This window comes from Pleurodeles waltl, chromosome 9 (genome assembly GCF_031143425.1).
Source record: "Pleurodeles waltl isolate 20211129_DDA chromosome 9, aPleWal1.hap1.20221129, whole genome shotgun sequence".
NCBI lineage: Eukaryota > Metazoa > Chordata > Amphibia > Caudata > Salamandridae > Pleurodeles > Pleurodeles waltl.
The window spans coordinates 237,742,701-237,759,053 of NC_090448.1; the positions used below are offsets into that span (position 1 = coordinate 237,742,701).

At 46.5% G+C, this 16,353-nt stretch overlaps 1 protein-coding gene across 11 annotated transcripts in view; it reads left to right on the forward strand.

Annotated features, from left to right (window-relative positions):
• IQSEC1 (IQ motif and Sec7 domain ArfGEF 1) overlaps window positions 1-16,353 on the forward strand; it is a 695,018-nt gene that overhangs the window by 528,237 nt on the left and 150,428 nt on the right. For all 11 annotated transcript variants that reach the window (XM_069206623.1, XM_069206626.1, XM_069206624.1 and 8 more), the window contains one exon: window positions 13,296-13,575. In XM_069206623.1, coding sequence (XP_069062724.1) covers window positions 13,296-13,575 — 280 coding nt within the window. The remainder of the gene's footprint in view (window positions 1-13,295; window positions 13,576-16,353) is intronic.

A 16,353-nucleotide genomic window follows, 5' to 3' on the forward strand; every position in this document is an offset into this window, starting at 1 on the left:
CGGTTGGGCCTGGCGTAGAAAACATCAATAAAAACTTCTACATAAGGAGTCAGAATAGAAGTAACTTGGGCAAGAAATTGCTCCAAATTCTTTTTTTTTTTGGCCCATGCGATGATCCATGGATCCACTGGGGGAGTTTCAGCACAGCCCCTAGTGTAACTTCGTGATAGATCTGCAGTTCTGAAAAACAAAGAAAAAAAATTATACCCATGCAGACATCAACCCCCCTGCCGTGTATGGCCAAAGGCCGTGTGCAGTGTGGTGGTTGTGTTCATGTGGTGGAGGGGGAGGGGGGAGTTGGGAAGGGAGGGAAGGAAGAGCAGGCTGGCCAGCTGTGCATGGTGGTGGATGTATTAACGTATGATATTACCACTCTTAAAAAACATAGAAATTCACTGAAAAAAGCAAAGGTTACAGGGACGTTATAGTTAGGGTCCTGTTTTACACATACAAAACCGTAGAAATTCAGCAGTTTTAGTAAACTTCTAGTTATCTGAAGAAACGAATACTTGTGCTTTTTCTGCTTAGTGCTAGGAAGAAAGGTGGTCACAATGTATCCCAGCAGCCCTCCTTGTCCTATATTTTGGATACTTCTAGTCCCAGACACTGTCAGTAAGCCATGGAGATCTGTTGCTGGCTTAGGTATTGACTTCAAAATGACCTTGTCTCCGCCATAAAGTCTGTGAACCATAGAGCTTCCTTTGTGGTCCTTCTGATGCCTTGTTCCTATGATAATGCCACATTATTCTATCAGCTAATTAACTTCTTCTCTCGAAACTTTTTTCCGCTGACCTATGCTCGATCACCTAGCCAGAGTGGGGTCTAGAACACTTTCTGTATGAAATGCTTTGATATTTTACGTTGGCCCAAACGAGGACGAACCAATACATTTTGCTGTACACCTGAGTTATATATATATTTTTTAATAATTGTGTTGGAGATTCACAAGTCAGTAACTATCTACACATGCATATTCTGCTGAATTGGATCTTGACACCAACCTCTGTAATGTACAAGACAATTATTTATGCAGGAGTTCATGTCTACTCTAATACAGCTAGAGGTTGTCGTTGGCTTTACAGTACTTTTGTCCATATTTCTGAGATATTTGGGGTATCCAAGTGGAACATCTTGCACACTTTTAGGAAGTGCTGCTCCCCTACACATGCTTGGGGTGAGGGGGGCAAACGTTCAGCTTCACTAAGCAGTGTTTTCTAGTGTTTTCACTTGATGTTAGCATCACTTAAAATGTAGTCATCTTAAGAATATTATTTGCTTGGTAATAAGTAGTGAAGAGTTAAAAGCATAAAGGAGCGTAAAATAAGAGTAAATATATTTACTTGATTGTGGGATATCCAGTAATCATTTTAAAAAGGCACCCATCTGTTCCTAATGCCTATCCACTTGCTTTTCCATTAACAAGTGTTCAAGTAATGATTAGTAGTAATTTCAGCTGGCCACTTATCATGTGATCCAGGGTGGTGATGTGCTGGAGGTGATATAAAACATTTTAAGCCTTTAAAGATGCCACACTAATATCATCCCTTAAATTGGCTACCAGTACTACACAATGATTGACGTTTTCGTACACTGGCAGAGACATTGTAGATAGCGATAAGATATGTAATCAAATACTCTTTCTTTTTTAATTTAGAAATGTTTATACACATAGAACACCAGCTATTGTGTTACTGTTAGATTCTAATATCTCAGTTGGATTTTTATGTGGTATCTGTTTCATAGAGGCGAAAAATAGGTCTGTCTTTTTCTGGAAGTAATATGAGTAGAGGCGCCTAATCTAGTAATACATTTGCTTTAACATTTTGTATCCAGATTGAGAAGGTAGTATGCTATAAAAAAAAATGTTTCCCTTTCTTTATTCTGAAAGGTCAGATGTGTGATTCCAGTAATTTCATTCTTAGTGGTGTAAGTTTGTCATTCATGCATTGCTTGTGGTTTGAAGGGATCTAAAACCGCTATGGCTTTAGGGGAAAGATAGACTGTAATATTTTAAGGTAACTGAGTTGTGGAGAGGCAGTGTGGGCTTAATATCGTTCTGAACATATGAAGTTATTGTTTTCATGAAAATTATTTTGAGAAGTAATTTGCAGCAGTGTGGACAATGGCAAAACATCCGTCTTAAAGAAGCGGTATATAATTCCTTTTTCTGTATGAGACTTCTTATTATTGCTCTTTTAGTTGGGCTGGGGTGAAACCCGCCACTCTTTTCAGGACCACTTTGAACATGTGTATAATTGAGTAACTGATATGAGATGTGGCAGAGGCCTTAAAACAGGTGTGGTAGATTCTGAGCTGATAGATAGAGAAGGAAAGTTATGTGGGTGCCAGGTTCCAATGGATGACCACTAGATCGCGAGCAAATATTTGTGTGTGGAGATTGGAAGGTTAGCATAATGAGGTATAGTTTGAAGTACTGACCACTTTAGAAGTATGGTGGCCAGCTCACACCAGGCCAGTATGGACACTGGAGATCTATTCACCTACAAATCATTGTTTTTAGGTGTGTTAGTCTGATTAGTTCTATAGAAGCACAGCAAGACTATAAAACCTAGAATTAAGTTTGTGATTACACAAAAGTTCAGCACTGGGACCAATGTGCTTACTGACCTTTAAGTAGGTGGTCACCCTATGTAGAAGATGGTGGACTAACTTTACCCAAGCAGAATTTCAGAGAATTGTATGAGTGATAGTACATGTAACAAGTAACATCTCAGTGAGTAATAAACCTGAATATGAAATGGAAACGTACTGTAGCCCTCAATTCCTTTCAGTCCAACAGACCTTACAGTCCACTGTATGTGTGTGTGTGTGCGCTGTAAGGGCGATTTAGCGTATTTGTACTTCAAATGCGTTACGGATCAGGGCAGCCCAGGAGCAGCTCTAAGTCAGTGAATCTAAGAAGTCTGTTTAGATTTGTCAAATACCAAATACATTCTGCTGAGTTTTGTTGTGTGTTTACAATATATTTTAAAATTATATCTTTCAGGTGTTTCCACTTGAATTTAGCTAGCTATCAAATTAGGACGTTGATCATAGAATCAATTGAACATTGGCATGAAATATGAATTCTTCAGAAAAAAACATAAAGTAGCCCTATGTAATCTCTTGGTGTATCACATTTAAAAAATGCAGATGTAGCTGATGTTTTTTTATTAAATGATGCGTAAAAAACAACCTTTCTAGTAAACATATTGGTGCTTGTGTAGTAGGATATGAACAGCATCCAAAAAGTATTTTCAATGAAGGTAGCCCACCAAGAAGCTACAGACAATGGTTGGCAATACCCCAACCTCAAACCCCATTGCAGTTTTTTATGATTCATTTTTTAATCCCTTGTATGTGTCCTTATGCTGCAAGGCTGTGGCCGAAGGTCTGATAGACCTCAATAAGGCCTAGAGCAGCACATGCTCTGGTCTAGTGCCCATAAGATAGCTTCCCTCAAGCACAATATTGTTATTTCAACGAGATTCTTGAAATTGTGGAAGTAGGTACATTTCTTGACAGGCTGTTGTCTTCTTCATAGTACTATTGTAGGTGACAGCATTATATTAGATAAACAATACTGCTTTGTTTTTGCTTTCTAGATGATATTTTTTGTCACTTACAAAGCCATAGTGTCTGCCATCCCCTGATCTGTTTGGTTGAGAAGCTCACCACCACTTGAGACTTTTAGCACACCTGCAGCCGGTGCACCATCAGACTGGAGACAAAGTTGTGCAAGAAAGCAAAACAAGAGAACAGGCCTTCTTTATCTGTGGAGGAGGAGAAGATATCCAGTTGATGTGGCAATGTGGCATCGTCATAGGAATGGAGTATCAAATGACATTCAGCCCCCAACCCTGATTCAATTTAGGAAACAGCTGAGACACGCTTCTTTAAAGGACATACATTAAGAGGCAACAAGAAACTCTTGCTCTTAGAAATTTACCAGCCCCTCTTTCACACATTGACTGTATCTTTGCCTCTGAACAGTACTGTACTGACTTTTGGTCAATACTGTGCCCGTCAACGCCTGGACAGCCCAGTGCCAGAAACCCTGGCTCTCCGGCCATCTACTGCTACACTTCCTCAGAGCTACTATCTCTGGCCCCCAGAAGTCGCAACAACAACAACTGCTGCACTGCCTCCCTGAAATGCACGGAAGGACTATTCACCTGCCACCGCTGCTGGTTCACCTACAACACCAAAGCCCATGCTGCATCTACACAGCTGACCTTCAACCCTTCGGAACGGCTCCAGTACATGCTGCTCAACGCTGATGTCCCTGCAAGCATGCTACCTAAATCTGGGACACCATCACCACCTGCTGCCCAGACGTGATGTTCATCACCGAGGCCCGGCTCACACCATCCTCAGCACCCGACATGGCTACAGGATGATACTCAGACCCTGCCAACAAACATGGAGGAAGCATTGCCATCATCCACAAGGGGACCCTCCAATGCACCACCATCAAAGACAACATTTAATCAGTCATAGAACACCTCCACTTCCAAATCCGAATGTGGCGTGAATACCACCGACCAAGAAACCCTTACCTACAGATGTCCGGGCCACCGACAGAATCAAGTTCGGCTACGCCACCAAACTCGCCAGGCCACAGCATCATCCACTTCACCATCACAGGCTCACCACGTCCACCGCCTCGCCCTCCACCGATGCACGCCTCAGATGGAGCAAAATCACTGAGACCCAATGGGCTGCCACCCTCAGCACCACCAGGCCCCACACCACCGGCAACCTTGAGCTAGATGTCCAATAATTCTCAGACTGGATTTCCAACTGTGCTGATACTATTGCGTCCATGGAAACAGCCACCCCTGGCAGAGACAGCAGACCTTCCAGCTGGTTCACCCCAAATTCCGGGCCTTCAAACATGAATTTAAGAGAACTTAAGAGACTGGACAGACAGTGGCGTTCCAGCAGGAACCAATAGGGATGCCCTAACCTCCTACTTTAAGGCTAGCGCCAACCACACAAAAGAACTCTTCAGCATTGTCAGTGAATTCTACTGCTCATCGGCTGCTGAGACCACGATTCACCTTTCTCAGGCCCTCTGCGCCTCTCTGGCGAACTACTTTCACAACAAGATAGCAGACATATACAGCAACTTTGACCCATAACCAACTGACCTCTGCCACCTCCTGACACACACAGACAACTCCTGCAGCCACCTAACTGACTGAACCCTTCTCACCATGGCAGCCACCACAGCGATCAGGACTTCCATCCACTCAGAAGCACCAACAAATCCCTGCCCCCACCACTCATTCAACCTAGGACAGGAGGAATTCAGCAGCACCCTCGCCAACATCCTCAACTCTTCCATCACCATGGCCACCTTCCCTGATGCCTGGTAACACGCAGAGGTGAAAACCCTCCTTAAGAAACCCTCTGCTGACCCCCAACGAGCTCAAGAATTGCTGCTCCATGTCGCTGCTCCTCTTCCCAGCCAATGTCCTGGAGAAAGCCTTCAACTGGCAGCTCACAGTTCACCTGGAAAGAAACCACCTACTTGAAGTCACACAGTCCGTCTTGCACTCCAACCACAGCACCAAGACTGCCTTGATAGCAGCAACCGGTGACATCAAAGCCATTCTCGACAAGGGAGAGACACCAGCCATGATCCTCCTCGCTCTCCCTGCGTCCTTTGACACCGTATCCCACCACACCCTCATCACTAGACCCCACCACATCAGCATCAGAGGAAACGCCCTCTAGTGGATCTCCTTCTTCCTCACAGGATGCACACAGAAAATCTGCCTACCGCCCTTCCAAGAGCATCATCTACCAAGTCCCCCAAAGATCCTCCCTCAATGCCTACATGACTCCATTGGCCGACATCTCCCACACCCACAACATCATGTCATACGCTGACAACACCCAACTCATCCTCTCTCTCACTGAAGACTCCACCACCACCAGACTCAACTTCTAGAACGCCATGACCAACCTAGCCAGCTGGATGAAATCCAGCTGCCTGAAGCTGAACACGTACAAGATGAAAGTGAAATCTTCGGAAGAACAGTTCCCCTTGGGACGCCACGTGGTGGCCCACCTTGCTCAGACCCTCACTCGACCACACCCACAACCTCGGCCTCATCCTGGACAGCAGCCTCTCTATGAAGTGCCAGATAAACTCAGTAGTCTCCCCCCACTTCCACACCCTCTGCCTACTTTGTAAGATTTTCAGGTGGATCCCCGCCAGCACCAGGAAAACAGTGACTCAAGCCCTCATCACCAGGGGACTGGACTATGGAAATGCACTCTTTGCCAGAAACAGCACCCGTCTCCTCAAACACCCACAGATCCCACCGAACGCCTCAGCCAGACTCCTCCTCAACGTCTTCAAATGAACCAACATTAAACCCCACCCCCCGAAGACTACACTGGCTCCCCACCCAGAAGAGATGCCAGTTTACACTGTTGACTCATCATGCCTCCAAGGCCCTCCATAATGCCGGACCCTCCTATATCAACCACCACATGAACTTCCACCAGCTGACCAGACAACACTGATTCGCCTCCCTCGCCCTCTCACATGTCCCCCCTGGTTCTGACAGAGCCTCAGTGGAGGTCGTTCTTTCTTCTACCTCGCTGCCAAGTCCTGGAACGACCACCTACTCCACCTCTGTACCGCCCCTTCACTTCCCAACTTCAGGAAGGGACGCAAAACCTGACTCTTCGACTAAGCAGCTCCAGCATCCCCCGTCCCCTGGCACCCTAATGGGGTAATAAGGTGTGCTGTATAAATACAGATTGATTGATTGATTGATAGAAAGGCCCCAGTGGTTCAACTCGACCTCAGATTTACAAAACAAAGTGTATATGACCAGGTGACCATATGACCAGGTGATAAATGCTTTTTGGCACAATTTAAATTATTCACTGGTGTTTCATTGGAAGATTTCAGGAATTCGAAACTTAACAGTGATTTCGCAAGAGAAAAAGTTATTTCAGGGTGGTCATGTCCTCCCCTAGCATGCTTAGGCCTTTAGGCAGCCAGCACTGTGTAAGCCTCAATGCACACACTGGCACAAAATAGCAATATAGTTTCTCCACTGGACTGCTATGTCAAATAGTGCCATAAACCCCCTCGTTAGGGCTCTAGATGACCTGCTACCCCCTGAGTGCCTGCCAAGCATGATAGTCATGGCTTGAGGAAATATGCAGGCTACTTAGGCAAATATTCATCAAATTCAAGTCAGAGAGCACCCTCTCTCCTGCTAGAGTATTCAGACATCGGTCTCTAAGCAGGACTCTTTGCCCCATCTATTTTTACTCCTTTGTCTTAAGCTGGATGTCACCCTTTTCGAGATAAGGATCCCAAGATGACGGTCAAGCGCAGTTCAGGGAGATGAAGATTACAGGATGAGGGTAAATTCGCCCATCTATGAAGATAGGACACAATTGCTGACTCCCAAGGACCTCTCATTTATAAGGGACATGAATCCCTGGTAAATATTGACTTGCTTTGTGCCAATTAAAATATATATTATTTTGGGTCTGAATGTTTACGGTGTAGCTGTCTGAGACTTGTTGCCAACCATGTACACATACAGTGACCTTTGGGTCCACCCATTTCAACCACTGGCTTTCTTAAATCGGCATCTTCTGTCCATTGAGTTGAGGCTGTCAATCAGGTCTTGCCCTCTCCCCTGTGGAGTATTAATCTCTCACGTAATGCCATTGGCGGTCTGGTTGTATCTTTCTGATTCTCTTCTAGTATTTGCTTTGATCTGTTTGTGAGAGTACTTTAAGACTATAATCCTCTCTATGTGCACCTGCTGGTGCACATCGGCGCGTCTCCCTCTAGTGTGCGGACACTGCATGGTTTAGCACAATATACCCATAGGTACTACTTTTGCCAATGCTTATTTGGAATTCCAGTTTACAGTCAACCCGATATGCATGTTTCGTTCAGCCTACTGTGTTGCTTGATGTAATTTCCTATGAATTTTAGCTATTTAAATTTACGAGCAACCATGTGCTGCCCCGTGGTCTGAACCTCTGTGACCTTTGGGCATTTCGCCTGAAAAGAAAATGATCAACAGTTAGCAAAGATCGTTCCCTCTGTCCCCTGTAGTGTTGAAGTTCTTCGTACTAACCCCACTGCACTTTTTTTAGGCCGATGGTCTGATAGACTTAAATGGGGCCTGGAGCGGCATGTGATCTGGTTTGTTTCCTGTTTAAGCAGAACAGTATTCCTGACCTTGTCCCATCGAAAAACGTCGTCAGGATATTCTGTAGGTCAGCTGCATTTGATGTGTACAAAAACACGGAGAGGAAGTAGCACGCGCAGGAAGTATGGTTCCTGTCTCCGTACACCACGCTGACACCAATAAAGTCCCTGTAGTTTATATTGCAGTTTGATCTGCTTTATTCCGCGCCCCTCGGCTGTGAAAGCAGGCAGAGCAGGAGCACAACACCACTAACATCGGGGGTGCATGCACCCCGCAGCAGCTGCCCAGTACTTCTACAGCCCGACACCAGCGATGGTTTACATCTCCCACTTCAGGTCCTTGGGGCAGGAGCTACAGGCTTTAATGAGGTGAGCTGACAGGATGAATAACACTCCTGAATCCTGCCCCCAGCTCTCCCTGCAGCTCTCGGGAACGTGGCCTCCAAAGACCTTTCTTCGATCCTCGGGCCCCCGCACATGCATTTTCCCCTTTTGTAGCCCCTTAGCTTGCCCTCCATTCCACTATCCCCACAACTTCTTTGTTGGTCATCTCATGTTATGTTATGCTGTGCTATGCTGTAGAGCACTCATCTCACCCAGGTGGGTATCCAGGCGCTAGAACAAACCTAGGTGCCTGTGCTGCCCGAGGCTGTGGTCTTGATAAAGAGCCATGTCTTCAGTTTCTTATTGAACTCAAGGTCCGAGGTGGTGTCTCTGATGTGCGATCGGGGGAGGGGCATTCCAGGCTTTGGGTGTGAGGTATAAGAAAGTGTGACCACCAGGTTTCTGGATGGGGTGTGGAAATTGATGCGCCTGTTAAGGTAGGAGAGGCCTACATTGTCTTGGGGGTGTGTGTGAGAGAAAAAAGCTCTTGTGGGTGGGAAGCCAGTGGCGGTCCCTGATGTGCAAGGTGATGTGTGTGCAGGATAGTAGTTTGAGTTGGGCTGCAGCATTTTTTATGATCTGGAGTCTGCTGGTCAGTTGGATGTTAATACTGACTTAGACAGGGTTGTTGTTGTTGTCCAGTTTGCTGATGATGAGCTCTTCCATGATTGACTGTTCTGAGTGTGTTGATTGGGAGCCACTTGAAGAATGTTTTTATTCTGGACCTTGAGGGTGTAGAAACAAAAGGAGGCAAATGCGTTGATGTGGGAGATGGTTGTCCACCACTAGTCCTAGGTTCTTGGATGACCAGGCAGGGAGTTGGCCCAAGAGATAAAGAACTGTGACTGTGGTAAAGAACTAAACTTCAACATGCAGTAAGTCTACTGAATAGTCAAATGCTCCCACAATTACAGTGAAGTAATGATGTCAGGATCCCTAATGCAGCTGCCACTCCCCTGTCTCCCCAAACACCACATCCCCACAGCTCTCCTAGGTGGTCAGGACCGCCAGGGCTAATAGGACGGAAACACCGCCAACAGGCTGGCGGTGCTTCCAGCCCTATACCGCCGGGGCCGGCGGTGTCCCGCCGTTTTAGCCCCGGCGGTGATAATCTGCCAGGGCAGCGCTGCCCTGGGGATTATGACACCCCTACCGCCAGCCTGTTTCTGGCGGTTTGCACTGCCAGGAAGAGGCTGGCGGTAAGGGGTGTCCTGGGGCCCCTGGGGGCCCCTGCACTGCCCATGTCACTGGCATGGGCAGTGCAGGGGCCCCCTAACAGGGCCCCGGCCAGCTTTTCACTGTCTGCATAGCAGACAATGAAAAGTGCGACGGGTGCAACTGCACCCTTCGCACGGCCGCAACACCGCCAGCTCCATTAGGAGCCGGCTCCTATCATCCCCGCCGGCCCAGCGGGAATGTCATAATGGGGGCCGCGTGAGTGCGGCCGCATTGGCGGCCGCACGGCGCCGCCCGCCAAGGTCGTAATGACCCCCTTAGTCTTTTGTTATTGTTCATGGCATCCTACCAGCCTTCTTCCTTTGTACACCATGTGTATCCAACTTTGATACCTTTTCATAGTTTCAATCCCTTTTTACTTTACTTTCTGGGCCTTCACCCAGCATCCTTCTGTCCCTATTGCATCTAATCACCATTAGGCCTTAGCAGAACTCCTGGAGTTTCACTCTGCGGAATTCCACTGAGTTCCAGGAAAACTATGCAAGATTCCACGTATTTCTACCAGCAGGCAGAATTCGGGCTTGTTGCGCTGCTCGTGCTGATTTTTAGCACTGGGAGCTTGTTCCGTGCTGTAAAATCAGCACAATGCGGAGAGCCAGATATTGCTGCTTCTTTCTGCCACTTGAGTAGATTTTCCAGTCGAGCGGCAGCTTTCTCAACACGAACGGTTGCGACCTGCCATGAGCACCTGCATTGAGGAATCTCATCAAGAGGTGTACTAGCATCCAGAAATTGCACTAGGGAACGCAAATTCTTGCTTGTCTACTTAACGTTGGTGAGCAGCGTAGGAGAAAAAACTCTGCCAAACAGTGGTTAGTGGAGTTTTGTCAGAACTCTGCTCTCCAAGAGGAGCGATGAGTGGGGAAAAAAAAGAATTTTTCACCCACCTCTAATCACAATGCTAAATCCACAGTACCTAGCCAAGATCACTGTAACGCTTCCAATCTCATGCAGATTTTGCATTGCACTTTCAGTTTTCCTGTCACTCCCCTCGCAATCCTACAGATTACTTCTAGGCTTCCATCAATTATCTCCTCGAAGATGACCGTCTCACTCCAGGCCAATTTTGACGCTTTTTCCAGTCGTGAGCTTTCAACCTACAAAATCATTGCCAGTAGTCGTGATGATCTGGAAGGAGGTGATCACCATACTCTTCACAGACTCATTGCTGCCTCTTCCTCTTAGTCTCTTGGAACATACACTTGTCCTCATAGTTTTCCTTTTGATACAACAGCTCCCGCATCTTCTTAGACCCTTCCACTGCCCTCGGTCTGTTTTTATTCCCAGCTGAAATAAATACCCACTCTTCCTATGAGCACTCCCTATACTATGCTTAACACAATCACACCAAATAATAACTCTGCTGTACAATCTGGTTCCTTGGCAAAATGTTCTACTTCCCAGCGCATTCAGTATAGTCCATGTATTAGTGGTGGAAATATTTTGAGCACAGTGCCCTTACTGTACATTACCAGAATCATGTTCATTTTCCCAATAGGATATTTATTTTATAGGTTAAATTATTTGTTACCTTGTGCATACTCTGTTGTGCTTTTGGCCCCATAGGGGAATTTGTGGCTTCATAAGTGCATTTTGTGACTCAAAACGGGAAGTGTGTGTGAGAGTTGCTTAATTTGCTATTGTGTAGTTGCTTGAAATTTCAGCAAGACTATGCAAAATTACATGGAATGCAAATCTGTCATTTTGCACCATATTTTAGCTAAAAATGCATCTCACCCGCAATTTTTTACAGGCAGACACCTGTCACACTTAAAGTGCATGGAAACAAAAAGACCACGAACAATGGCTTCTTCCATTTTGTTTTTCCTATGGATTCACATTTTACCGAAAATTGCGCGTTTGTGGTATTTTTTTTTTTACAGCTAATGGTGCATAATTATTTCAAGTGGCGTAATGGTGTAATTTCAGGAGTGTAGCGCGGAATTCCCAAAATCACATGAGCTATACCACCGTAATTTAAATTTCACCCTGCCCTCCTCAAACAAGTCTTGCCTGCACTGCAAGTGGAGTGCATGCCCTCTGGCCAGTGAACTCATGTTTTGGGTCAATTGTGCTTGTCCGTGTGTGTTTTGTTTGTGCGTCTCCACTAGACCCACCTTCTAATAGATTGTGTGACTAGTACAATTAAACTGCTTTTACTGACAGGTGTGTGTGGGGAACGTGTTTGTAATCAGTGGGGCTATTCTCTGTGCTAGATGAGTGGTGCAATTTTCAAGGCGCCCCGTTCAGTCTTCACCACCCCCAGGCTTGAGGATACAGGCCGAACCTGTATTCATCCGCATTGTTGTAGGACTAAACTTTGATCCGACTCGCCGTGTCATCTGCGCACACGACTGCTCTCTCAGAATTCCGTGTACTTTGACCTGACGGAAGTGCTTGCTGTGCGATCGCCAGATTGTCATTTTCATTCTGGGAAGGAATACACGCCTTTTGTGGACAATTTGCATGAGACTTGTCTTGCTTTCTAACTGGTACGCCGTTCAAGCTGTGCGTTAATACAGCTCTGCGTCTGTGGAACCGTAGATGTTCAGGGGAATAGCTTTGGTAGCAACATTTACAGGTAAGCGTGTGTAAATCACCTCCCACCTTGCCGGTTTACGGCTTTCAAAATGAGTCTGGCTGTCGGCGAAAGCATGCAGTACTGGAAATTCAGAACTGTTGGCTTTGCCAATGCATGTTTTTTTTGTTCTCTCTCCGTGATCCGCATGAAATGTTTACATTATACCAGGAAAAGGCAGACGATGATGTGCCTGTTGCGTGGGGAGAGGAGTGTGCAAGAGGAATACATTAATGTTTATTTAGTATCTTAACAATAAAAACTAATGTTATGGACAGTAATATTGTCCAATATTATTCAAGAATTTAGTTTCGAAACACTCTTTGTGCTTGTACTGAATGAATTACGAGCAGTTTAGCAATACTTAAAATTGTAGCCAGTGCTGGACAACGAGGGATGGAGAAGGTACCAGGTTTTCAGTATACATGATTTGCATTGCAATAAATTGTATGTAGATGTATCTGTGCGAATATCGGGAAAGTGTGGCATGGGCTCTGGCCTTCATGGACACCCCTGACTTAAAATGTTTTGGTGATATGTAAAGCTATTTAATGGAGCTAGCGCAGACCATATATTGCAGCAGATGAGTAATGAGCTGCATGTGGGTGGTCCTCAAAGCGAAGGGCACTGTCTCTTTTTAGACACACTAAACCATTTTAAGGCAAAATATTGTCACTTTTTAATAAAGGGTGTTCTGCGCATAAATTAGGTTTCTCTCCCTAAGCCAAATTTCAACAACTTTTCTTTTCACTTGAGAGCAAACTGAAATTTTCCATCCTGGCAAAATACCCCATAAGAAATACAATCTGTATTAAAAGCCCATTCATATGGTTTCAGTTTCGTGACCACAAACTTTTTGTTTCCTTGCTAACTGGAATATTTTTTTCTTTCTAGCGTTGAGGGTGAAGCTCAAGGAGGTGATACTGGTGGTTCCTTGGAGGGCACATCGAGTTACCACCAAGGGCCAATCACGCACAGCTCGTCCATAAGTCCGGATCAGTTCGACCATACTCCCTATGGGCTGTATTCCATTTCTCCAGGGCAGCGATCTCGAAGACCGAAACTGCAGCACTCGGCGTCTATCCTGCGGAAGCAGGCAGAAGAAGAAGCGATCAAAAGGTCGCGATCCCTTTCAGAGAGCTATGAACTCTCTTCCGACCTGCAAGACAAACAGGTGCGTACACTGATAATAATGAAAAGGAGCTCAAATGTACCCTCCTCTGATGAGCACGAATAAGGAGGAAACACTAGACAGGATTTACATGAGTTATAAGCTATTAAACTGATGATTATGAAAAGTGCATTGGCTGTGATATATTGGTATTAAAAAAGGAAAGAACTAGTTGGTTTGACAGAATTTATAGAAACTACTGGATTATAAAGCATCAGCGGCAGAACATGAAATATAGGACCACTTGCGGTCTGTCACAGGGGAGGGTCAGTATGTGAAAAATATACAAATTCCTTGAGTGCGAATGGAACTTCTTTTATATAAATTACTGACTTCTTCAGTGTACAGAAGGTGTCTGTTCCAGAACAGAGTAAGGCATGTTAGATTTTCAATAAGTATTTTTATTATCAAATGTATAAACTTACTTGTATTGAAGGGTGTGAGGGCTGCTTGGGTATGGCATGATCAGAAGTAACATTTCATAACATACATTAATTGAAATGTTGATTCTTGCTTGGTTGCCTGCTCACAATTCAAAATCTCCCTTAGTATTCAGTTAAGGCAGTAATATGGAGTCACTTTAGAACATCACACACCAATAGGACAAGGAGAAAAGGCAGATGCTCCTAAAATTCAATCTGAGGCATCGCCATCCTGCACAAAGACACCATTAAGGTCACCACCAACACACACAACGCCATCGACAGCGCAGAACACATGCACTTCCTAATCCACATAAACAATAACACCACCCTCAGAGGCACACTCATATACAGACCCCCAGGGCCACGCCCCCCTTCTGCGACACCATCGCCGACATCATCAGCCCCCACAAACTAATCTCCACAGACTTCATCCTCCTCGGTGATTTCAACTTTCACCTGGAGAACCCCAAGACCACAACACCTCTTCCCTCCTAGACAACCTCACCAACCTCGGACTCAAACAATGGGTCACAGCACCCACCCACTCAGCAGGACATACTCTAGACGCAGCCTTCACCTCAAGCCGCACATATCCTACACCCATACTACTGAACTCCACTGGACCGACCACCACTGCGTCCGCTTCTCCTTTGCCAAATCCCCCTCACACCACCAACAACACTCCACGCCCTACCGCTTGTGGGACAAGATGCCCACTGAACACCAAAAAATTCCCATCTGGCACAGAACCCCCCCCGCCCACACCAACGACCCAAACACTGCTGCCCACAACCTCACAAACAGGATAACCACCTGCACAGACACACTCGCCCCCTCAGAAACAACATCACCACCCGCAACATCAAGAACGACCCATGGTTCACCACTGAGCTCCACGACTCCAAACGCAAATGCCGCAAAGCCGAGAAAGCCTGGCGACAGGAACACTCAATCACTAACTTCTCCACCCTCAAAACCACCATCTGCACCCACCACCAGCTCATACGCACCACCAAAAGAGCATATTATAAGGAACACATAGATAGCAACTCCCACAACAGCAAAGACTCTACCATCATCAAAGAGCTTTCCAAACCCAAAGCCAGCAACATAGACCCCACACACACACAACCACTCTGCGACTCCCTCTCAAACCACTTCCACCGCAAGATCCTAGACATACACAATAGTTTCGCAACACACACACCCACCACACACACCCTCCACATATCCCCCCGCCCCTCATGCCCCCCCAGCCTACTTACCACCTGGGCCCCAACCCCAGACGAAGAAACTGAAACAACTATGAACTCCATTCACTCCGGATCCCCCTCCGACCCCTGTCCCCAGCGCATCTACAACAAAGCCAGCCCCACCATCGCCCCAAGCTTCGCAACATAATCAACACCGCCACCTTCCCAGACCCCTGGAAACACGCAGAAATCACTGCACTCCTCAAAAAGCCCAAAGCTGACCCAGACGACCTCGCCAACTACTGCCCCATCTCTCGCCTCCCTTTCCCCATCAAGGTCACCGAAAAACTAGTAAACACACACCTATCCCACTTCCTGGAGGAAAACAACACACTCGACCCCTCCCAGTCCGGTTTCCACAAGAACCACAGTACGGAAACCGCCCTCATCGCATGCACTGACGACATCAGAACCAGAGTAGACAAGGGTGAGACCCTCGCACTCATCCTCCAAGACCTCTCCATGGCCTTTGACACAGTCTGCCATCACACACTCCGCACACATCTCCACAACGCAGGGATTCGACACAAAGCCCTAGGCTGGCTTGCCTCCTGCCTCACCAATAGAACTCAAAAAGTCTGCCTCCCTCCCTTCCAATCCACTGCCACCAAAATCATCTGCTGTGTGCCCCAGGGATCCTCCCTCAGCCCCACCCTCTTCAACATTTACATGACTCCGCTCCCCAACATCCTCCAACCGCACAGAATCACCACCCTCTCCTACGCAGACAACACCCAACTCATCATCTCCCTCACCCGCAACCCCACCACCGCCAAAACCAACCTCCATGCCGCACTCCTCGACACCGCCACCTGGATGACAGCCAACCACCTCAAGCTCAACTCCAACAAAACCGAAATAATAATTTTTGGACTCAACAAAACCATATGGGACAACTCCTGGTGGCCCACCACCCTAGGCCATGCTCCCATCCGGCTAACCACGCACGCAGCCTCGGCATCCTCCTTGACCCCTCCCTCTCCATGACCCAGCAGATTAACACCGTCACCTCCTGTTTCAACACTCTACGCACGCTGAAAAAAACCTTCATATGTATTCCCCTAGCGAACAGAAAGACCGTCTCCCACGCACTCATCAGCAAC